General features: G+C 55.4%; 1 protein-coding gene and 1 pseudogene across 4 annotated transcripts; one reads left to right on the plus strand and one right to left on the minus strand.

Annotated features, from left to right (window-relative positions):
* The first annotated feature begins 5975 nt into the window (after window positions 1-5975).
* On the plus strand, window positions 5976-12495 carry LOC129472169 (mediator of RNA polymerase II transcription subunit 15-like; annotated as a pseudogene).
* Window positions 12356-19076, minus strand: LOC129472422 (coiled-coil domain-containing protein 74B). 4 transcript variants are annotated; one of them, XM_055262032.2, is made up of 8 exons: window positions 17807-19076; window positions 16331-16375; window positions 15192-15440; window positions 14219-14357; window positions 13233-13422; window positions 13077-13150; window positions 12945-13001; window positions 12356-12772 (listed from the first exon to the last, which is right to left on the minus strand). In XM_055262032.2, the coding sequence occupies exons 1-8, from the start codon at window positions 18048-18050 to the stop codon at window positions 12637-12639; spliced, it is 1134 nt and encodes a 377-aa protein (XP_055118007.1). In that variant the 5' UTR covers window positions 18051-19076; the 3' UTR covers window positions 12356-12636. The 4 variants fall into 4 exon arrangements, with proteins under 4 accessions (XP_055118007.1, XP_055118011.1, XP_055118008.1 ...); XM_055262036.2 differs by having other exon boundaries at window positions 13233-13304; window positions 15192-15242; window positions 17807-18984; XM_055262033.2 differs by having other exon boundaries at window positions 15192-15242; window positions 17807-18979.
* Window positions 19077-23057: the final 3981 nt, after the last annotated feature.

Raw genomic sequence — 23057 nt, forward strand, 5'->3', positions numbered from 1 at the left:
GTGCGCGTGCGGCGTGCGCGTGCGGCGTGCGCGTGCGGCGTGCGCGTGCGGCGTGCGCGTGCGGCGTGCGCGGTGCACATCTCAGGTAGCGTCAGTGCACGTGGCACAGACAGTGGCCGATGCGTGCAACCCACGTTAAGTCTTGGCGCCTCGAATGTCACTGACAGCTTAGTGTTCCTGGCAAACTTCGTGGGAGTCAGCCGAGCTTTCAAGCCATTGAGAAGCCTCCGGTGGAAAAAAAAACCTCTTGAAGCAGGACTGGGGCTAAGCGGCTGGAACTTGAGGATGCTGACAGCCTCCTCTGAAGAAAGCCCCCAGGACACTCCTGGCGGTGCTGTTGTGCGTGGCAGCTGCTGCAGCTCGGAGCTCAGGCTGGCAGAGCTGGCTACAAATGGCCTCAAAATCACGGAGCATGTTCTCACTCATAGGTGGGAACTGAACAATGAGAACACACGGACACAGGAAGGGGAACATCACACACCAGGGCCTGTTGTGGGGTGGGGGGAGGGATAGCATTAGGAGATATACCTAATGCTAAATGGCGAGTTAATGGGTGCAGCACAGCAACACGGCACATGTATACATATGTAACAAACCTGCACGTTGTGCACATGTACCCTAAAAATTAAAGTATAATAAAAAAAAATCATGGAGCACAAGACGCCAGAGCCCAGCACCTGCCTGAGGTGCCTTCGACACCTGCTCCTCTTTGCTCCGCACCCAGAACACGAGGCTATCAGCGAGGAGGCATTTGGGGCCACAGGATCGCAGTCAGCTCCTGTCCCGGTGCCCCCTGCCTGTCCAAGCCAGGGCCAACACCTGTGGGGCTTCTGGCCTGGGGGGCTCTGCTCCACTGGCATGCAATAGGGTCAAGGTCAGGAAGTTGTGTCCAAGCCAGCAAGAGGGGGCTTGGAGGAGCACCTACCACTGATGGGGAGATGCAGAAAGGCAACCCCATGTGCAGATCCTGGGAACAGGACACTGAGCCTCCCTGGTGCTGGCCTCTCAGCTGGACCACCTCGACCATCCTACCGGGACCCTTCTGCTGCGAAGCTTTACGCAGCCAGGCTGCTTCACCCAAACCACAGGTGCTTTGGTGTGGGAGGAAAAATGGATTCTGAGCCTGGACACCAACCTGCTCTTACCAAAAGAAGTAGAGGGGAAGCCAATCACAAGTGCAAAAAAAAAAAAAAAAAAAAAACCCCACAATGCCATGCCAGCCTACTCCAGCAAGAATGGCCACAATCAAAACATCAAAAAATAAAAAATACTGGTGGGCATTTGGTGAAAAGGGAACACTGCTATACTGCTAGTGGGAATGTAAACTACTACAACCACTATAGTAAACAGTGTGGAGATTTCTTAAAGAACTGAAAGTAGAACTACCATTTAATCCAGCAATTCCATTACTGGGTATCTACCCAGAGAAGAAAAGAAGTCATTATATAAAAAAGATGCCAGCACACGCAAGTTTGTAACAGCACAATTCACAATAGCAAAAGTATGTAACCAGCCCAAATGCCCATCAATGAGCAGATTAAGAAATTGTGATATACATCATGGAATACTATTCAGCCATAAAAAGGGAAAAAGATAACGGGATTCACAGCAACCTGGATGGGATCAGAGACTATTATTATTCTTTTTTTTCCCTTGAGACGGAGTCTCGCTCTGTCGCCCAGGCTGGAGTGCAGTGGCATGATCTCAGCTCACTGCAACCTCCGCCTCTCAGGTTCATGCCATTCTCCTGCCTCAGCCTCCCAAGTAGCTGGGACTACAGGAGCCCGCCACTATGCCCAGCTAATTTTTCGTATTTTTAGTACAGACAGGATTTCACCATGTTAGCCAGGATGGTCGTGATCTCCTGACCTTGTGAGCCGCCTGCCTCGACCTCCCAAACTGCTGGGATTACAGGCATGAGCCACCGCCCCCAGCCGATCAGAGACTATCATTCTAAGTGAAGTAACTTAAGAATGGGAAAGCACACATCGTATGCTCTCGCTAGTAAAAGGGAACTAAGCTATGAGGATGCAAAGGCATTAGGATACTACAACGGACTTTGGGGACTTGGGAGAAAAGGTGGGTGGGCGGTGAGGAATAAAAGACTACAGTTATATAGAGTGTATACTGCACAGGTGTTGGGTGTACCAAAATCTCATGAATCACCTCTAAAGAACTTACTCATATAATCAAACACCACCTGTTCCCCAAGGAGGATGGATCACCTAAGGTCAGGTGTTCTAGACCAGCCTGACCAACATGGTGAAACCCCCTCTCTACTAAAAATACAACAATTAGCCGGGGGTGGTGGCAGGTACCTGTAATCCCAGCTACTCAGGGGGCCAAGGCAGGAGAATTGCTTGAACCCAGGAGGTGGGGGTTGCAGTGAGCCAAGATCGTGCCATCATACTCCAGCCTGGGGGCAAGAGCTAGACTTCATCTCAAAAAAAAAAAGTTACACGAGATTCTCCCCCCTTCCTTTTTCTCTTGCAAAGAGGTGGTGATGAACCAGGTTTGCTCATGCAGGTGACAATACTCTTGAAAATGGTGGCAGAGAGTCTGGTGTGGTGGCTCACACCTGTAATCCCAGCACTTTGGGAGGCTGAGGCAAGTGGATCACCTGAGGTCAGGAGTTCAAGACCAGCCTGACCAACATGGAGAAACCCCGTCTCTACCAAAAATACAAAATTAGCTGGGCATGGTGGCACATGCCTGTAATCCCAGCTACTCAGGAGACTGAGGCAGGAGACTCACTTGAACCCAGGAGACAGAGGTTGCCGTGAGCTGAGATCACCCCATTGCACTCCAGCCTGGGCAACAAGAGTGAAACTCCATCTCAAAAAAAAAAAAAAAAAAAAAAGAAAGAAAAGAAAAAAAAAGAAAATGGTGGCAGAGACATGAAATGAAGAGAATACAGTTCACTTAATAATCTCATAAATTGGAACTTATTACCCCCATGACTCTTGCATAGCTCCCGACAAATGTGAGATGAAATGGCTGTTTGCTACCGATATTTTATGTGATGCTTCATTTTTTGATTCCTTGAGTAACTACTTACAACCCATTAGCCCACTTAATGCCAGAGGATGCAATTTTTTGAATTTTTGCATGAGTGAAAAACCAGACCTTGTCAATGACCCTGAAGCAGTAAGATGTTAAGTAACTTCCTCATGCTCAGCATTCTAATAACAGAACACTAGGCATAAGTGGGTTAACACGATCATGAAAGCATACATATTCAAGTAACTAATACAACTGATTTTTTTCCTCACCTCTAAAACATAGTAAGAGACCAGTTATTTTAAAAATACAACACAGGGACAAGCAGTTTCTTTTTAACTCAGTTTCGGTTTGTTGTTTGTTAAGGCCATTGCTTGGCATAAAGAAAATAAAAAGAGGAGAATAAACCACAATAGAAACACAAAATAGAAGCAGCATCAAAAGAAAATGAAGAGAAACAAGAAGATGAGAAGGCAATACAGACTAGAAAAAAGAGCAGGTGTGGGAATTAGAAGGCCTATCATGATACCTTCTATCCCCTTCCCCAATTCATAAAATTTGAAAAAATCCGAGACTATCACAACAAAAAAGGAACAAAAAAGATACACAAATAGTCACCCCTTAAGTTTTGTTAAGAATGAGACAGTTCTGCCCCTCACACCTGGCTCGGTCACCAGCAGGAGGAGGGCACCCTCCAGAGATTGCAGGAGAAGGGGGAGGACTCCTCCTTTCCCTAGGTGCGCCTCCACCACTGCCACTGAGGCCCGGTACAGTACCCGCAGGTTCCTCCCCACCCCCAGGTCGGGCTGGGCCTTGCAATGCTCCTACGCCCCCTTCCCAACCCACAGACTTGCTGCTGCTACCACCAATAGCACCGATGCCAATACAACCGCTGCCGCCCTCAATGCAGCAGCCCACCCTACAAGGTTCCTACCACCTTGCCCCCGCGGGCACCCTCCTACCACTCCACTCAAGCTACAGTCTCCGTCATTGCCACCAATCTCATGAGACCAGCTGCAGAGCCACACCATATGCAGGCTCCAGTTTACCACAGGTGACTCTTCCTTCTCCTTCTCCTCCAGCCTGGCTTGGAGTAGCTGGAAGGGCAAAGTCAGAAAAGCCTAGAATGGGATGCAGGGAGTGGTAGTGTTAAAGCCTCACCTTGTCACGCTGGCCACTGGGTGGCAAGGACCAGTTTCAGCGAAGGCACTCACACCCACCCTCCAAAGTCCAGCCTCTCCTTCTGGCAAAAGCTGGCCAGGAACTGGGGCCTGGAGTGGGTGTCAGGGCCTTCGCCGAAACCGCTCCCATCCAGGTGCAGCTGGCCAGAAACTGCTGGGCCCACCCGGGCTGCACTCCTCCAGGAGTAGGAGAAACTCAGACCCAGCCAGCCCTCCCCACCCAAGTGCTGGTTCCTGTTCCTGACGCCTCCACCCACAGTGCCCTGGCCCCACAGTGCCCCATGATGCCCACTAATCCCTGCCCGGTAGTCCCAGGTGGTCTCCGAAACACACAGCGTGAGGCGCGGGCCACGGAACCACAGTGAGTGTGGGGGCCCTGCCATGCTCACAATTGCATGAGCAGGAGGAGATCACCCTCTAGAGTCTGGAATCTGGGAAAAGAAGAATGGTCACTGGAAGGAGAAAGGAGGCAGCACCACTATTGCTATTGCTGCCACCTCTGCAGCCCATCAATGCCACACAGTGTAGCCCCTGACAGCACCCCTAACCTGCTCCTTGCCACCAGCAGTGTAGCCCCCGGTTAGCACGCCCAACACATGCCGTGCCAGTTGCAGGCAGTATAACCCCGGTACCCCTCCCAAGCCACCCCCCCCAGGCAGTGTAGTACATTACAGTGCCCACAGCCTGACCCAGCCATGGGTGTTGCTGCACTAGACAGCGCCCCAAACCTGCCACACCCCCACCCTGCCACAGGCAGTGCAACTCCTGATAGTGCACCCCAAGTGAGGTCAGTGCAGCACTCTTAACACCCCTAAACCACCACCCACTGCCAGCCTTGTAGCTCCAGATAACCACCCAACCCACCCCCTGCCGCAGACCGTGGAGCAGAAAATAGCACCCCTAACCCGTCACCCACCACCAGCAGTGGACGTTAGTGCACACAACCTGCCTCCCCCTACCACCGTGGGCAATGTAGCCCCCGATAACCAGCCAACCAGCCCACTGCCAGCAATACAACCCCAGAGTGCACCCCCAACCAGCCGCCTGCCATAAGCAGTGCAGCCTAGGGCAGTGAGCCCCAAAATGACACCCAAAACTCACTCACCCAACGACATCTCCACCACTCTGGCTGAGGTGCAGCGTCCGACTTCACCACCAATCGCAGCGAGGCGAGCCGCTGTGGCGCAGGCTCCAGCCTCCAGCATGCGTGGGTGCCTCTCTCCTACTCTTCCTCCTGCCCGGCAGGAGAAGCTCCCGCTGCAGGCCGCCCTCCTACCGCTCCGTCGGCCACCACCAACCAGACGGAGCCGGAGCCCAGGCTCCAGCCGGCAGCAGACAGCGGCCTCTCTCCTAGTCCTCTAAGCACGGCATCCAACACCTCCACTGAAGCCCCCGAAATGACCAGAAGCCGGGCTCACCGTGCTTTATATATGGAGGTTACGCACATGCGCTCCTGGACTACATGTTCTGATTGGATGAGAGAAAAACCTCTAGGCCTACTCTGATTGGACTTTATTTTCATGCTGTGATTGGTCCTCTTAAGACTTGCTCTCATCCAATCAGAACATGATAATAAAGCCCAATCCGAGTAACCCTGGAGGGTTTTTCTCATCCAATCAGAACATGCAGTCCAGGAACCCTCATATATATATATATATATATATATATATATATATATATATATATATATATATAAAACCTCAGTATATGAATGATCCTGAAGGGAAGGCAGGTCCTTCCAGGTTCCCGTATCTTCCTGTAGAGCTGCTCAGTGCCCGGATTAGAGGACCGGGAATGGGTAATCACAGGCCGTACGCTGGAGGCTGGAGCCGCGGCAGCGTGGCTCGCCTCGCTGCGGTTGGTGGTGACGGCGACGGAGAAAGCAGTGCGGCGTCAGCGGTAGGAGGAGGAAAATAGTTTTGGGATAGATGGAGGGAGGTAAAGAGGGTGGTTAGTGACAAAGGAAAAAGAGAATAGCGAGCAGGAGAAGGCGTTGCAAAAAGACAGTGGGGAAAAGATGGTGGGAAAAAAAGTTTTTGGGTAGATGGAGGGGGAGAAACAGTGTGGGGAGCGGGAGGGAGGGAAGGTTTTGCAGCAAGATAGTGGGTAAAAAGTTTATGGGTAGATGGAGGAGGAAAAGAGTGTGTCAAGGGGGAGGAGGAAAGAGAGGGTGGGGGGGAAACGGGGGTGAGCAGTAGGTAGAGAAGGTTTTGTGAAAAGACAGTGGGGAGAAAAGTTTTTGGGTAGAGGGGGAAAAGACGGTAACAAGTGGGGGAAGGGAAAAGGGTAGCCAGCGGGAGGAAGACAAGGTTTTGCAAAAAGACAGTGGGCAGAAAAGAAAGACGGTGGAGAAAGAAAAGAGATCACGGTGCGATCTCGGCTCACAGCAACCTCCACCTCCCAGGCTTAAATGATTCTCCTGCCTTAGCCTTCCAAGTAGCTGGGACTACAGGCACGCGCCACTATGCCCAGCTAATTTTTCTTTTGTATTGTTAGTAGAGACAGGTCGGGCTAGTCTTTAACTCCTGACCTCAACTGATCCACCTGCCTCAGCCTCCCAAAGTGCTGGGATTACAAGCATGAGCCACTGTGCCCGGCCGAGCTTCCCTTTTCTTTCCATTTCTTGGTATTTGGAAAGTGAGCAGCCATGGAACAGCCGGTGTTTTCAGCTGGTGCAAACCCAGCTGGTATGCTCTTAAGGCTTCTAGCTGAAGGAAGTGTCCACCCTGCAGTCTCGCTGCCATCCCACCACCTTCCAGAAGCAGGACACCAGCTGTGTATGCTCTTGGCCCATGGTGAGCCTGTGCTCTGGTGCTCGTCTTGCCAGTTTTCCCACCCCTTGTTTCAGGTGAGGTCCCCGCCCGGCTGGCATGGGAAGGAGGATGGGGAGTGGTCACCAATGTGGTTTGTTGCAGAGTGAGTTTGGTGGCTGCCCTGCTTGGGCCCAGCTCCCATGTTTCTCCCGCTTGGCTGCAGCTCCAGCCCTGCCCCGTTCCCCATAGCTTCCTGCGCAGCCCCACACCACAGCCTTCCCAGCACCCAGAAGCAGCACAAACCCCACAGAACTCCAATGTCCCCTCCCCTAGGCCTTTACACACACCTGGTAAGCCGGGCATGGGACCGACAGCTCCATCGTGTGAGCTGTACACGGCCTGGCGGGTTGAGGTGCTAGGTCACCCCTCACCTTTACAAGGCCTCAGGTCGTACCATTCGTGCGAGCTCTGGGGCCCTCAGAGCCCAAGCTCCCCACCTGAGGGTCTAGGGCTGTGGCCTCACCCGCCCATAGTCCTGCAGTGACCCCAGCTCTGTCATGAGTCCAGCTGGCTCCAGCCAGGTGAGGAGCAGCTGTACCGGGACACGCTGAAGCAGCTGTCCAAGCGCATCAAGCCCCTGCACCGTGTGGTCAACAAGATCCAGAAGAACGAAGGTGGGCTGCGGCCAGGGTGGGGGCCAGTGCCCTGGGGATGCCACCGGGCTCATGTCTTAGGGTCCCTTCTGCTGTTCCAGACAGAGAAAAGGGCCTGAGCAAGATGAAGAGCCTTCTGGACATTGTGACAGACCTCTCCAAGCAGTGAGTTTTGCCCACAGCCAACGTAGGGTCCACAAGGGCGTGGGTCGCCCAGCCATGGATGGGCATTTGGTGATGATGTGGGTTTAGCAAAGGCCCCAGGCAGCTCTTTGGGCCCTGGACAGAGGCCTCCAAGGCTCCACTCTTGTGTGTGCTGGGGCTTTGAGCCCAGGCTTCATCTTGGCCAGTGCCCAGCCTTTGCCTTACTCCTCACCACTGCTGTGGCCCTCATGCTGGCCCATCACAGCCAGGTCTCATCCAGGCAGTAGTTGGGGGCCCAGCTTGCAGTGGCCTGACCATCAGCTGGCCGTGATGGGCCTGAGCATGACCTGGAGCTCTGCCCCTGACTTGCTCGGGCAGCACCTCAGAACTGCATGGGCGTTGGCCTATACCTCCCTCTCACCTAAACTCAGGCTGTCCCCCCACCCCCATCTAGAAGTGTCTCTCTGTTCTGCTTGTCCGGATAGAATGCCAGTCACTATTGCGTGGTCCTCCAGGCCTTTCTTGAGTTGATTCTTCGTTAGGATTATAGGACTGAGCAAGACAGGGACTAGCCTAGGTGCAACTGAGGCCTTCCCAGCCTGTTCAGGGGCCTGACCACGGTCCCTTCTCTTGACCCATTGCGTCACTGCCAACAGGGATGGGCACTTCTGGGGGTGAGGGCCGCCTGCCTAGACGCTGGGTCTGGGAACAGCTGGTCAGCTGGAGGGAGCTCCTGCAGAGGTTTCTGAGGGCCGAGGCCCAGCGGCAGTGGTTGGGATCCCAGATCCAAGCCTGAGACCTGCCATGTCTCCCAGCCCTCCAGCACGGAGCTCAACCCAAGTCCCCTATCTCTGCAGGTCCCCTGAAGACCTTGCCAAAGTGTGACATCACCCTGGAGAAACTCAAGAATGACATGGCGGTGGTGAGTGGGATGCTGGGGACCCCTGGGGGAACCGGGGCTCCCCCAAGAGCTCCTGGGAGCACCACTGGAGGGGCCTTCACAGTCAGGCTGGGTGGGGGCTGGGCCTGACCTGAGACCCTGCCCACCAGGCCTCTTCCAGGCCAGGTTCACTGTGCTGGGTGGGAACATGGGAGAAGTCACCCTCTGTTTGCGGCCCCCATGGGTCACAGGGGGCAGGGACTCTGGGGAGGACAAGGCTGTGGGAGTGGGGGGTTATACCCAGGATCGGCCAACATTGTCTGCACAAGGGTGGAGGCTCTGAGAGAGGCCTTGGGAATCTGGCTGTGAGTGAAGACTGGCCTGGGGTGGGAAGGCTCCCTAAACGGAGAACCCTCAGGTCCCCGGCTTCTGACCGTGCCCATCCTACCTCCAGCCCACTGCCCCTGGTGCCGCTGACCAAACAGCAGTACCTATGCCAGCAGCTCCTGGATGCTGTCCTGGCCAACATCCACTCACCCTCTTCAACCATTCCCTGTACCGCACATTCACTCCAGCCATGACTGCCATCCACGACCCACTCATCATGTACATCCAGCTGGGCTGGGCTTCGCAGAGGGCAGCTGGCCAGCCCTGGGCCATGTGTATCCAATGTGGTCGCCATGCTGCCTCCTCAAGGCCCTGGTGGTATGCACCCGGAAGCACAGGCTTGAGGACAACCAGCGGCAGAGCATCCCCAGCATGCTCCAGGGCTTGGTGGCCAGGCTAGACCCCAAGTGCATGATAAACCTGGACCCTTCTCGCTGCAGCGACAGTGCCACCATCTGCGTGATCTGCTGGGCGAGTGTCCAGGAGGGCCAGGCTGGCGCAGGAGAGCAACCCCCGACCGCGTCCCCAAGCCTCTGCTGTCCAAGCCGGAGGGCACAGTGCCCAGACCCCATCCTGTGTTCATGTCCCGGCAGGCTGTCTGCTCTGTCTTCACATACACCCAGCCCAGGACAGATTGGCCATTGCCTCTGCCCCCACCCCCAGAGCCCACACACCCTCACCTCCCAACACAGATGCGGCTCTGCTTGCGTGGGGCCCTAGGGAGGTGGAAGGCAGGACCTGTGGGCACCCATCGATGCAGGTCACTCTGGGCTTCAGGTCTGGAAGTCCGAGAGTCAGAGAGACATCCAGGCTTTACCACAAGCCTGACCAGAACCTCCCGGGGTGTGAAGAGTCCTGTTCCGGAGCAGGGCTGTGAGGCGGGGCAGGCCAGGGCTTGTCTGGGTCACACGTACAGCCTTGTGTGTTGCAGACGACAAGGACCTCCCAAGTGTGCCACCATGTGCCCACCGACTACCCTACCCAGAGTCCACTGTGGATGGACCGGCAGTGGCTGTATAGTGGCAGACCCAGAGGAGCTGTCTGGGGGCCCGGGGCGGGCAGCGGTCATTCTGGAAAACCAGGCTTCCAGTGCTGCAGGGACAGCCTCTGTGCCCCTCCCCGGCTCAGGCCCCTTCCTCCCTTCTTCTGACTCCCCCTGTGTGGGCAGGAGCGGGTGTTCCAATGGTCACCTGAGAGATAGGGGTCTCCGCTCTTCTTCTGTGTCCCTTTGCCCCTTCGTCTTGTGTCAGGTCAGCTGTCCAGGGTGGCTGTGTTCAGTGGCTGAGGGGTGAGAAAGCCTGTGGCTCAAGGACAGACCCTGCTTTTCTCAGAGGCCACCAGGGAGCTCAGCGGAGCTGACAGGTCCTACCAGTAGCTTGGGCACACAAGGCCCCATCTGGGTGATGTGGCTCCAGAGAGTCATGTTGGCAGGGGTCAGTCTCCCTGAGCCCAGAGCTGGCACAGCAGAGCCAGGGCTGGGTCCCCAAGGTTGTCAGAGGCAAAGCCCTGGGCTCCAAATCCCGTTCAGATTCAGTTCTTCACTGATGATGAGACTCTGGGAGGAGAGCCCGACGGCCAGGCAGGCAGTGTGCAGGGCTCCTCCTGGTGCTTCAGCCAGTCCTGGGGCTGCCACTTCCCAGAGCACTGCCGGGTGTGCAGGGCGTGGGTGCAGCACCGGCTGCCTCAGGCTCATGCGCACTGTTCTTTTGCAGGCACCAACCCCTTCCTCAGGTCGATGCACCACTGCGTGACCTCCAGGCGGCCGCGGCTCCCGGACAAGCACTCGGTTACCACCTTGCTCAACACCTGTGCCCGGAGCATCCACAAGGCCTGCCTCTCGGCTGCCTAGCCAGGACTGCAGGGATGGCCCGCAGCCTCATCGGGGCCAAGGACGCCTGCCTCCTCTCAGACACTTCTAGGTGTTGGCGTCCATGGGGAGCCTGGAGTTAGGTTAGCTTTCCTCCTTTTCTATCCTGCCCTGGGGATCTGCCAAATGAAATCCCACACTTGTACAGACTGAGACGGGCGCGGTGGAGCGGGCTGCTCGCCGTGGCCTGTCCAGGGTCCGGGTCCGTCTCAGCAGCATGAGGGTGCGCTCAGGGTGTTGTTAGAGCGTCTTGTGTGTCCTCGACACACCCCTGCTCCTTTCTATAGGAGAACACGTAGAGGACATAGGAAACCCTTCAAACACACATCGGATTCTCTGCTCACAGTTTTGGGTTCAGGCTGTGCTGCTTTGGGCAGGTGGGGCACCCCCCAGGGAAGCCCCTAAGTCCAGGGCACAGGCTGCCTATCGGAGGGAGAGCTGGCCCATGGCTGCTGCCAGCTCCCCACCACCAGCTGGGCCTCAGCCCTCACGGCATTCCTGCTGAGCACTGTGGGGCCCCCAGGGAGCAGGGGCATGAGGGATCCTGCTGCCGGCACCCGTGTCACTCGTGTGAGGGCTGTGTCCCCATTGTGAAGGATGAAGAGCGAGGCCCTCACAACCCACGTCCTCAGAACACTACGCGCTGCACCACCCAGAGAGAGTGGGCCTGGCGGTGGGTGGGGCCATGCAGTGAGCACCTCCCTATGTTGCCCGCTACCCTAGGCACTGGCCAGCAGCCCTTTGGTGACAAGAGTCCCCCCTTTTTATGCATACTAGCCCATCATCTGTGATTGTTATACTCTTGTTATTCCTGTGTTTGTCAGGACTTGTCACTGTGTCCCCCGCTCCATGAAACTGGGCCTACTGTCCTGTTAGGATGCTGTAAGCCCCTGGGCGTCGGCTGTCCTCTGACACACTGTCCCATTCCTGGTTCATCCCCCAGCTTCCTGGCAAAGTTCCTGCTCCCTGAAGCAGGAAGAGGCTGAGGTTAATGCCAACGAAGTGGGGCCGTGGGCCTGGGAAGACTGTGTGGCTGGCTGAGGGTGGGCACTAAGTTGGCCACCCCACCCCCGACAGTGGACATGGCTGTGCTGTGGTGGAGGGGGTGGTGTGGGCATGGCCATGGCACTCGAGACAGCCCTCCGAGGAGGAGGGCGAGCCAGGCTGGACCCCCTGTCTGTGGTGCTGTGTCAGGGCAGGAGAGGACAGCCTCTTGCCCCCAGGAGTGTGCAGTCTGGGCAAGAGATAGAGTGATCATTTGTTTGGAACGCAGCTCCAGCCCAGCCAGGGGACCAGAAAAGCCCTCCTGCTTCCAGGGAGGATGTGCACGGCTCTGCCAATGCCTCTTTCCCAGGGCTGCTGGTAGGTCCCAGGATGAGTAAGACTGGGCTGCCCAGGAAGGTCCCTGCAGACAGCGGGGGCTGGGCTAGGGGCCAAGGGCTGGGACTGGGAAGGGACGCGATGCCTGATAGCCAGTGAGGAACCAGGCATACAACTTGGAAATAAACAAGCTTTATTTTCAGTTTCAACAGGTAAGGCGATACCTACTTCATCATGTGCTTTTATGTAAATGCCAAATAGCAAAATAACAGCTAGAAAATAAACAGTTTGTCAGTTTGGAGATCAAGTACTTTAGCTATCTTGAGTGTCATCTATCTTGGAATTTGGAATTCAGCCAGGCCTAAAAGTAGTGGAAGTACCAGGAAATGCTATAGAGAGCCAGTCTCCAGCTGCAAGTTGGTGGGCCTGGCACTGACCAGATGCGGGTGGCTCAAAGCACTGAGCGATGCAGGCGCCGTTTCTGCATTGCCTGCGGCCTCTTCTGCCTCTCGGCAAAGTTGTTCTTCGGGGTCTGCTTCAGTGCGGGCAGGATGGCACGCTCCGCCACAGGTGGGCTCAGAAGCAGGCTGGGGGCAGGTAGAAGGACTGTCACCGTGAGTGGGGCCTGCATGGCCCTCACGGGAGCCCAGAGAGGCCTCAGCGTGCTCTGCTTCTGCGCCGCCACCCTCCCTTCCCCACTCCCTCCCTGGGGCCCAGGCCGCAGGGCTGCCCCACTGTCCCTATGCCTGTGGGACTTACCATTTCTTGGAGAGGCTCTTGGTGGAGACCTTGGGGAAATGCATGGTTTCTTGGTCCCTGGGTGAAGGAAGAGTCAGCAGTGAGCTGTGGATAGGCCCCCAGGGATGGGGCAGGGGTGCACGAGGCACTCACCTGGGAAAGCTAGCTTCCTCTGGGGCCCCCTGGGGCCTCTGGCTCCCTTCCAGGAGGGACTTGAGGTGCTGCAGCTGAAAGGCAGGGGCAGGGGCATGGTGGGGCCTATGGCGGCACCAGACTGCCCAGGGCCACCCCCACCACCCAGGGCCTCACCTCTTGGGTCTGCAGGAGGTTGGTATTCCACAGCTCGCGGATGAGCACTTCGCACTGCCTAAGTGTGGTGGGCTTTCGCAGGGGAAGGGGCAGGATCACTGGGGGGTGTGCCCCCGTCCCCATCTGCCTGCCCTGGTGCTGGCTGCTCATACAGGCAGCTCCTGCGTTAGAAGCTTCTGCTTTCTCCTTTCTGAAACAGTCATTGCAGCAGCCAGAGGTGACCTGCCTAGGTGCATCTAACCACCCAACCAGCATACCTCCCCAGGCAGCGCCCAGGCCAATGTAGGGAAGAGGGCCTGGCTCCCCTCTCCCACTGAGCAGGGTGCTCTGGGCACCAGGTGGGGGTCTCTGGGACTGGGGCCTGTCCCTTTCTCCCCTCTGAAGGTGTCCTAAGGGTCAGATGGGCTTCAATGGGTGACCAGCTAGCTGCCAGGCTGCTCTTGGTCGTGACTCCACATCCAGTGGGGCATCTTGCTCCAGGCCTGGTCTCCGGATGTGCAGACACAGGAGCCTGTCCTGCTGGTTGCGCTGCTGAAAGTGTGCACTCTGTAGCATCCCAGGGCAGTCCCAGAAACTCAGGGATCACCAGAACCTGGTCCTGCTCTGACCCGCTGGCCTAGTGCCCTCCAAAGGCAGGCTGTGGCCACGGGCAGCAGGAATGCAACTCACTTTTCTTGGTAAGAATATTACTTCACTTTTCTCTGAGGAAGTGGTTTAGGTGCTGCTACTGGCCCACCTTGTGGGCTCAGGTCAGCACAGGTACTCTGCAGGACCCCCAGGGGAGGGGGGGAAGACAGCACCCACCGATGGGTAGAGCGTGGCCGTCATCTGCTATCATGAGCCCTGGAGACAGGCCCCTGGAGCTAGGGGCAGAGCAGTTGGCTGACTGCAGGGCGTGAGCCTAGTAAATGTAGTCATGGGGCCCTTAGGGTGCAGGCAAGACTTACCTGGCCTGCCCTTGCACCCCAGGAACACCCAAGCCTTACCTGGCCTGCCCTTGTACCCCAGGAACCTTGTCCAGCTTGCTGTTGTGAAGTCGGGGCTCCTCTTCCAGGTCCGCCTTCTGGGGGATGTCAGCTTTCGAATCTTGCTTGTTGAAGGAGCCGGGCTGGGGCCTGGCCTTGCCTTGAGAGTTGGCCGCAAGTCAGACCCTACAAGGCCAGTCACTGCAGGCACCAACAGTCACTGCCCAAGTTTTCCAGGATCAGCTGTGTGTACCCAAGAAGCCCCTGCCCCTGCCTGTTTCCTCCTCTGTAAAGGGAAGCCTGCCTTGGAGGGTTCTGGGGGGAATCAATGAGGTTCTGAGGGTGAAGCCCATGGGTGATGCCTGTGAACATTCTAGAACAATCAAGATAGTGGAAGCTGGCCCCATTTTGGGTAAAATGAAACTGCATGAGAGGCTTAGGACCCAGCCTGCATGGGTTTCCTCGGCAAGGACAAGGCCCGTCTAGCGCCTGGGCCCATCACAGGAATGGTGGGGGTTAGGGCTGGGCTGAAGAAAATGCCCGGCTTCACAGAGTGGGGAAAAGAGGTTCTTTGCTCCCGGCTCACTCTGCAGAAGGTGCCATGAGCCCAGGGCTCCGTGGGCAGTGCCATCCCTCCTGTGTCCTGCCTGCTTGTGGCGGGGACACAGCCAAGCAGGGCTTCTGCTGGGCAGCCAGGGTACGTGCTCCCTAGAAGGCCACCCGGGGAGGCCCCTCCTGCCTGCTTGCTGCCCCGCCCTGGGGTGCCTGCTGTGAGGCCTTACTGCCCTGTGACTGGTCCCTGGTCCTGCCCACGCCCCCTTAATCCCCTCCCGGTGGCTTCAGCTTGCAGGGCTCTTTTCAGCTGCACCTTCACCCCCAAATCCTGGAGCTTGGCCCAGCAGAGGGCGCCTGGTCAGCACCCCTAGAGGCCACCCAGGCTGGGGTCCCCGTGGGGCAGTCACCCCTGTGAGCACATGGACACTAGCCTGCTCACCTGAATTAGAGATGGACTTGACAGACTGGAAGCTTGACGTGGAGAGGCTGTCTGCAGGAGAGCACACAGTGTCGGTGCCACCGCCTGCAAGATGCCCACGCTTGCCTCCTGGCCTGTGTGTCCATGAGGAGCCCTCCTTCAGCCTGGCAGGGCTGGGTCCCCTTGGCTCTACCCACCCTCCGTTGATGCAGAACCAGCGAGAGCCTAAGGGAGCAGAGGCCCCGGAAAGGTGGTTTCCTGAGGGGCCATCTGGAAAGCAGGAGGGCTTGGGACACGTGGAACAGCAGGTCCCAAGGGAGGGCATGGCCTCTTCCCGGGTCCTGTCAGGGTCCCCGGCACTGCAGGGCTGGGGCTGCTGACTTGGGCCACACTTTGCCCAGAACAGCTCACTGGAGTTGCCACAGCGCCTAGGGAAGGGCCCTCCCTCGACCCCATTCTCCATGTCTCCCTGGGAAGGGAGAGCCCTAAGCACTGCCCCAGCTGCGATGTTCCCAGGCTGGCTCCATCCACCAGTCAGATGTCCTCCTGATGTCAGGCCCGGCCCCAGAGATAACGGGAAGTGAGCTCGAGACCACAACCCAGAATCCTGGGCTGGGTGGGGGCTGCTGTCAGGATGGGGAAGTGCCTTGGACAAGTGGCAAGGAAACAGGACTCTGCTTCCTCCCTTTGTCCCCATGGTTGCTGCCCAGATGGCAGGAAGGGATCCCTGGATGGAGTGTGTCCAGAGCCCCTGGGGCCCCCAGCATGTCAGGACTCACCGAGCCACGGGGCTGGAATCCTGGGCCTGGCCACAGCAGCAATCTGAGGCAAAGACCCAGCAGGGCAGGGGCTGTCCCAGGGGTTCCTTCCCATTTCAGCTCTACTTGGAGGAGGGAGGGTCTGGGAAGCACCCTGTGCCCACCTCCCCACTGCAATGACCTCAGGCCCTGGGCTTACTGAGAGCAGCAGGTGCTGTGCTTGGCTGCATAACATCGTCCAGCCACGGCTAGAGGTAGCGGCATCTGTCCAGGTCCCCCAGAACCTGTTCCCACTGGGTTGGCATACAGGGGCCAGTGCAGCCAGGTGGGAAAGGACAGTCTGGAGGGACTCCCCTGGGTGGCAAGAGCATCCCATCAGGCGCTGAAGGGCCCAATTCTCACCTTTCTTCTGTGATGTCTGATTCATTATGAGCTTGTAATGGAGATCTGAAAGCAAGCACACGCTCTCCACAGCACTTGTGAAACCACAGCCATTCTGAGAGAAGAAGCCTGACCTGTCCTCTCCCAGCTGCTGAGCCCGAGAGTCCTGGCCCCCCACTGGCTGATTGGGCCCTGCCCCGTGGATCCCGCTCTCCACCACGCCTTTGCGGTGGGCGGCAGGCCAGGAATGGCCCAGCCTGTTCCGTAGGCAGAGCCCACCCGGCATATCGGCCTCATCCATCTGAGATGACTGGAGGGCGTCCACACTACCAGGCAGGACCTGGGTTTTAGGGGTACAGAGGTGAACTCCGGAACCCCTGGCTATGGCGGTGTTATGATCCCGTGGGCATCAGGGACTTGGGCGGGGGGGCTCAAGAAGACATGAGGAACGCGGCGTCCTGAGGCTCAAGAACACATGGGGAAGGGGGGTCCTGACAAAACAGACGCCTGGTGATGGGATACTCGGCACTCAGGTAAGGCAGCACCAGGGAACGGGGCGGGAAAGGAGGCCGCGGGCACTGGTGCCCTTGCTGGAGCCCTCCTGAAGCAGGAGCGAGGAGCGGAGCCACATCCCACATCCTGGCGGGCCCTCCTTCTGCTCGGGGCAGGAGGGGTGGGGGAGGAGGGAGGGAGAAGGGGCGTGGGGGTGAGGAGCAGCTGAGGGTGCAGTTGGGAAGGCCCCGTGGGAGGACAGTATGGGCACAGGCGAAGCGGGGACGGGGTGGGGGTCAGGGGGATGCCTGCTCCTGATCCGATGTGTTTAGCTGGAATAAATTCACTGAGCTGCGCACTCGCACTTGTGCACGTTTCCCTGTATAAAGTTTTTGTTTGTTTTTGTTTTTTTGTGACGGAGTCTCTGTCGCCCAGGCTGGAGTGCAGTGGCAAGATCTCCCCTCACTGCAAGCTCCGCCTCCTGGCTTCACGCCATTCTCCTGCCTCAGCCTCTGGAGTAGCTGGGACTACAGGCGCCCGCCACCACGCCCAGCTAATTTTTTTGTATTTTCAGTAGAGACGGGATTTCACCGTGTTAGCCAGGATGGTCTTGATCTCCTGACCTCGTGATCCGCCCGCCTCGGCCTCCCAAAGTGCTGGAATTACAGGCGTGAGCCGCCGCGCCCAGCCCCCTCTATAAAGTTTTTAACAGAGGTGTGTCGGACCCTTCCTGGAGAGGAGAGGACTGGCGGAGTCAGCATCTGAAATGATGCTGCCCCATGAGACAAGCAGACAGGGTCGGCACTGCCCGGGGGCCACGCGGGTCTCCCTCTGGAAGAAGGGGACAGCTCAGAGTGGCAGGACCCAGGGCGGGCTTGCTGTCCTGTGTTCCCCCTCAGCCCAGGCGTGTGCTGGAGTTCATGGCTGTGTTTCTGTGCTGCGGGAGCGGCAGTGTTGAGTGTGCCTGGGGAGGCAGGGCCGGCCTAGGGCCCCGCGCCGGCTCACCCCTGTTCTCCCGCTTCAGGTGCTCGATCTCCTCATGGAGCTTGGCCAGCATCTCCGAGTGCTGCTGCTGCAGGAACTGCAGGCTCTTCTCCAGGTCCAGGTTCCGTTTCTGCGGGTCGCTCTGCCTTAGCTGCGGGCTCTGCGGCCTAAAGGACTGGACGCCCACAGAGGGGCACTGGCGCCGGCAGCCCAGAGTCGGCGAGCTGGGGGGCCGCGTCCCAGCCGCCACCCCCGCACCGCTCATATCGCCGTCGCCAGGTACCCTCCTGCTGCCACTGCACCCCGGCTCAGTGGCCAGGCCGCCCTAGCCTGGCGCCCCGTCACCATGGAAACCGGGCGACGGAGGGCGCGAGGCGGTTGGCGGGGGCGGGGCCTGTCGCTAGCTCTTCCTGGGTGAGTAGTGATTTACAAGGCATCCAGGGCTGCGCGCGGAGGCTCACGCCTGTAATCCCCGAGCTTTGGGAGGCCGAGGGGGACGGATCACTTGAGGTCAGGAGTTCGTGACCAGCCTGGCCAACATGGGGAAACCCCGACTGTACTAAAAATAACAAAATTTAGCCAGGCGTAGTGGCAGGAGCCAGTAATCCCAGCTATTCGGGAGGCTGAGGCAGGAGAATAGCTTGAACCGGGAGGCAGAGGTTGCAGTGAGCCGAGATCACACCGCTGCACTCCAACCTGGGCGACAGAGACTCTATCTAAAAAAAATAATAATAATAATAATAATAAAAGGCATCCAGGCATCCTTTCCAGCCTGGATGGAAAGTGAGACCCCGTCTCTATAAAAATTAAAACAGAAAAAACCCGGGCATGGTGGCTTGCGCCTGTAGTCCCAACTACTCGGGAGGCTGAGGCGGGAGGACTGCTGGAACCTCAGAGGTCGAGGCTGCAGTGAGCTATGATGGCACCACTGAACTCCAGCCTAAGTGACAGAGTGAGATGCTGCCTAAAAATAAGAGGCCGGGCGCAGTGGCTCACGCCTGTAATCCCAGCTACTCTGGAGGCTGAGGCAGGAGAATCACTTGAACCCAGGAGGTGGAGGTTGCAGTGAGCCAAGATCACGCCATTGCACTCCAGCCTGGGCGACAGGGTGAGACTCCATCTCAAAAAATAATTAATTAATTAATTAATTAATTTAAAAATAATAAAAATAAAAAGAAGTAAGTCTTTTTTTTTTTTTTTTTTTTTTTTTATAAGGCCTGCCCTCAAAGAAAAAAAAAAAAAATCACAGCCAGGCCAATCGTAATTTTGCCAGATACCAACAAACCTGGAGGAAGGGAACGTAGCTAACCCCAGCCTGCTCTGGCTCCCCTTCCCCACATCTTACTGCCACATCAACGGGGCTCCTGTAATAATAACAGGGGATACAAGTGAAAGAACTGCTCATCTCAGAGCTTATTCGAGAAATCTCTAGGAAACCGTAAAGACAACAGGGAGACAAAAACTAAGACACTAGAGGAGGTTTAAGGCTCTGACACCTCCGGTTAACAAACAGCACACATGGCCCAACCCCTAACCAGACCTACATAAAACTTCACACAGAAAGTCCATTTACCTCTTACTGGTTGAGCACGACCAGCCCTCAACAAAAACGTGCAAGGCATAATAAAAAAACAACACAGTTTGAAGACACAGCAAACATCTGAGCCAGACTTAAATAGGCAGAGATGTTGGAATTATCAGACCAAGAAATGGAATACAACTATGATTAATACGCTAAGTGCGCTAATGGAAAAAGTAGACAACATGAGATTACAGACTGATAATGGGAACAGAGAGGTAGACATTCTAAGAAATAATCTAAAGAAAATGTGAAGGCCAGGCAGGGTGGCTCATGTCTGTAATCCCAGCACTTTGGGAGGCCGAGTTGGGCACATCATTTGAGGTCAGGAGCTCAAGACCAGCCTGGCCAACATGGTGATACCCCATCTCTACTAAAAAATACAAAAATTAGCTAGCGTGGTGGCATGCACCTGTAATTCCAGCTACTTGGGAGGCTAAGGTGGGAGGATCACTTGAATCCAGGAGGTGGAGGTTGCAGTGAGCTGAGATCATGCCACTGCCCTCAAGCCTGGGCAACAGAGTAAGACACCATCTCAAAAAAAAAAAAAAAAAAAAAAAGAAGAAGAAGAAAAGAAAGAAAATGCAAGAAGTTGGCCAGGCACAGTGCCTCACACCTCTAATCCCAACACCTTAGGAGGCCAAGGTGGGCGAATCACTTGAGGTCAGGAGTTCAAGACCAGCCTGGGCAACATGGTGAAAACCCATCTCTACTAAAAATACAAAAATTACTGGGAGACCGAGGTGGGCGGATCACGAGGTCAGGAGATCGAGACCATCCTGGCTAACATGGTGAAACCCCGTCTCTACTAAAAATACAAAAAATTAGCCGGGCATGGTGGCGGGCGCCTGTGGTCCCAGCTACTCCGGAAGCTGAGGCAGGAGAATGGCGTGAACCCGGGAGGTGGAGCTTGCAGTGAACCAAGATCGTGCCACTGCACCCCAGCCTGGGCGACAGAACAAGACTCCATCTCAAAAAAAAAAAAAAAAAAAAAAATAGCAGACATGGTGGTGCATGTCTGTAATCCCAGCTACTCAGGCGGCCGAGGCCGAAGAATTGCTTGAAGTCAGGAGGTGAAGTTTCCAGCAAGCTGAGATCCTGCCACTGCACTCCATTCCGAGCAACAGAGTGAGACTCTGTCTCAAAAAACAAAAAGAAAATGTAAGAAGTGAAAAACACAAGAGAAATGAAAAGTCAGGTGCATGCCTGATGCCTGTAATCCCAGTACTTTGAGAGGCCAAAGCAGGAGCATCTCTTGAGCCCAAGAGTTGAAGACCAGCCTGGGCAATGTAGCCAGACCCTGTCTCCACAAAAAACTAAAAAATTCACCTGCATGGTGGTGCACACCTGCAGTCCCAGCTACAGAGAAGGCTGAGATGCAGCGAGGCGTGATTGCACCACTGCACTCCAGCTTGGGCAACAGAGAGAGATCTTGTTTCAAAAAAAGAAGGAAAATGATATAGGAAATTTGGATCTAAAAAAAGGGAAGTGCATTAGAGAAAGAATAAGATAAAATATAATCTTGTATTATTATTTTTAACAGATGACAGGTTGTTCAAAAAAATTATAGCAACATGTTTTCAGTAATTATGGTTTATGGATAGCTGGAATGAATGGCAGCAATATTATTGCTGGGAAGGAGGATACCCTGAGTGGAGAGAAATTCATCCAGGCAGGAGTGCAGTGGCGCAATTATAGCTCACTTGCAGCCTGGAACTCCTGTGCTCAAGCCATCCTCCTGCCTCAGCTTCCCTAGTAACTGGGATTACAGGCACACACCACCATGCCTGGCTAATTTTTTTTTTTTTTGTCTTGCTATGTTGCCTAGACTGGTCTCAAACTCCTGGGCTGAGGCAATCTTCCTGCCTCAGCCTCCAGAAGTGTTGAAATTACAGGTATGAGCCACTGTGCCTGGTATATGGTTGCTTTTGAATGTCCTAGTCCTAAACATCTGGTTCCCAAGAAGGAGAAAAGAAAAATGAAGGCAGTAGGAGGTGCCGATCCATAAAAACCTCCTGGAAGGTGTCCCCAGGGAGGTGGTGAGGGTTGAGGAGGGAGGTTGCAAACATAGCAGTGGAGATTGCAGCAGTGGCTGCCTGCCTCTTTGTCTGCATTTTCACAATCAATAGCAGCCATCATCAATCAGAGCACAGATCCCCAGTATTTGGAGGATGGGGCTCTTATTGCCCACTCTGGTTCCTGCAAGCTACAGGGAAGCTACTCCAGAAATGCATGCATGGCTGCTTGCACCACCAATTTAAATGATTTTTTTCTGAAAACACCCTTACAGACCTGCCAGGAAATAATGTGTAGCCAGATATGAGTGCATCCAGTGGCCCAGACAAGTTGACATATAGAATTAACCATCACAAGTCTATCCCTTGTCAACCTGGCACCCATACACATCTCCTTAAACCATACTTACTCTCCAAATAAACACAATAACCAAGTGTTATTGTGTTAGCAGTGGAAGGTGTCCGAGTTAATAGTGTTAGCAGTGGAAGGTGTCCAAGTCACTGGCAGTGAATCCGGATGGGTCTTCAGCAACCACAACTCTTGGCTCCTCAGAAGAAGGAATTCGACTGAGGGGCATAAGGCAGAAAAAGAGACCGAAGCAAGTTTCAGAGCAGGAGTGGAAGTGTATTTTAAAAGGCTTTAAAACAGGAAAGAAAGGAAAGTACGCTTGGAAGAGACCTAAGTGGGCACATGAAAGTCAAGTGTGGTGTTTAACCTTGATCCTAGGACTTTCTAGACTGGCCCCTTTCCCATGATCCTTCCCTTAGGGTGGGCTGCCCACATGTACAGTACCCTCCTTACCCTTAGGAGTTGAGCACATGCAGTGTGTTTAGGAAACTGTATGCATGCCCATCTGAGGTTTTTGGGTGGGGTGCCCCCCAAAGGTCATACTCCACCACTTTGTCTCTTAATGCACATGCCTGGGAAGTTGCTTCTCCCTGGAATCTGCATTCAATTAACACTTTAGTGAAATAGGTGTGGCCCATCAGGAAATGGCCTCTCCCTGGCGCCAGCTGCCAATTTATCACTTTTATTATTTATTTATTTAGTTTTTGAGAAGGAGTCTCTGTCACCCAGGCTGGAGTACAGTGGTGCGATCTCGGCTTACTGCAACCTCTACATCCCAGGTTCAAGCGATTTTCCTGCCTCGGCCTCCCAAGTAACTGAGATTAGAGGCATGCGCCACCACACTAGCTAATTTTTGTATTTTTAGTAGAGATGGGATTTCACCATGTTGGCCAGGCTGGTCTCAAACTCCTGACGTCGTCATCTTCCCGCCTCAGCCTCCTAAAGTGCTGGGATTACAGGCGTGAGCCACTGCACCTGGCCAAAAGTAGGAATTCTTGACTGGGAAATAATTTGACATATTTTGGCACCTTGTGACTTGAGAAAATTATGCTCAGAATTCTGGTTTTGGGAGTCAAGGGAAGCTAGCTTTTTACAGTGAAGGCTACATAAGAGTCCTCTCTCCACCATGGTGGCTCACACCTGTAACCCTAGCACTTCAGGATGCGGAGGCGGTTGGATCACTTGAGCCCAGGAGTTCAAGACCAGCCTGGCAACACAGTGAGACCCCGTCTCTACAAAAAAATTTAAAAATTAGCAGGGTGCGGTGGCACATGCCTGTAGTCCTGGCTACTTGGGATGCTGAGGCGGAAGGATTGCTTAAGGCCAGGA

This window comes from Symphalangus syndactylus, chromosome 22 (assembly GCF_028878055.3).
Source record: "Symphalangus syndactylus isolate Jambi chromosome 22, NHGRI_mSymSyn1-v2.1_pri, whole genome shotgun sequence".
Lineage (NCBI taxonomy): Eukaryota > Metazoa > Chordata > Mammalia > Primates > Hylobatidae > Symphalangus > Symphalangus syndactylus.

Bases quoted from the DNA above. Each gene is read 5' to 3' on its own strand.
- LOC129472422 (XM_055262032.2), bottom strand. From the start codon at position 18,050: ATGAGCGGTGCGGGGGTGGCGGCTGGGACGCGGCCCCCCAGCTCGCCG. The intron at 13,151-13,232 runs GTGAGGCCCTGG...CCTGCCTTTCAG, and splicing joins ACCTCCTGCAGACCCAAGAG to CTGCAGCACCTCAAGTCCCT. The intron at 13,002-13,076 runs GTGAGTGCCTCG...TCCTTCACCCAG, and splicing joins GAGGAAGCTAGCTTTCCCAG to GGACCAAGAAACCATGCATT.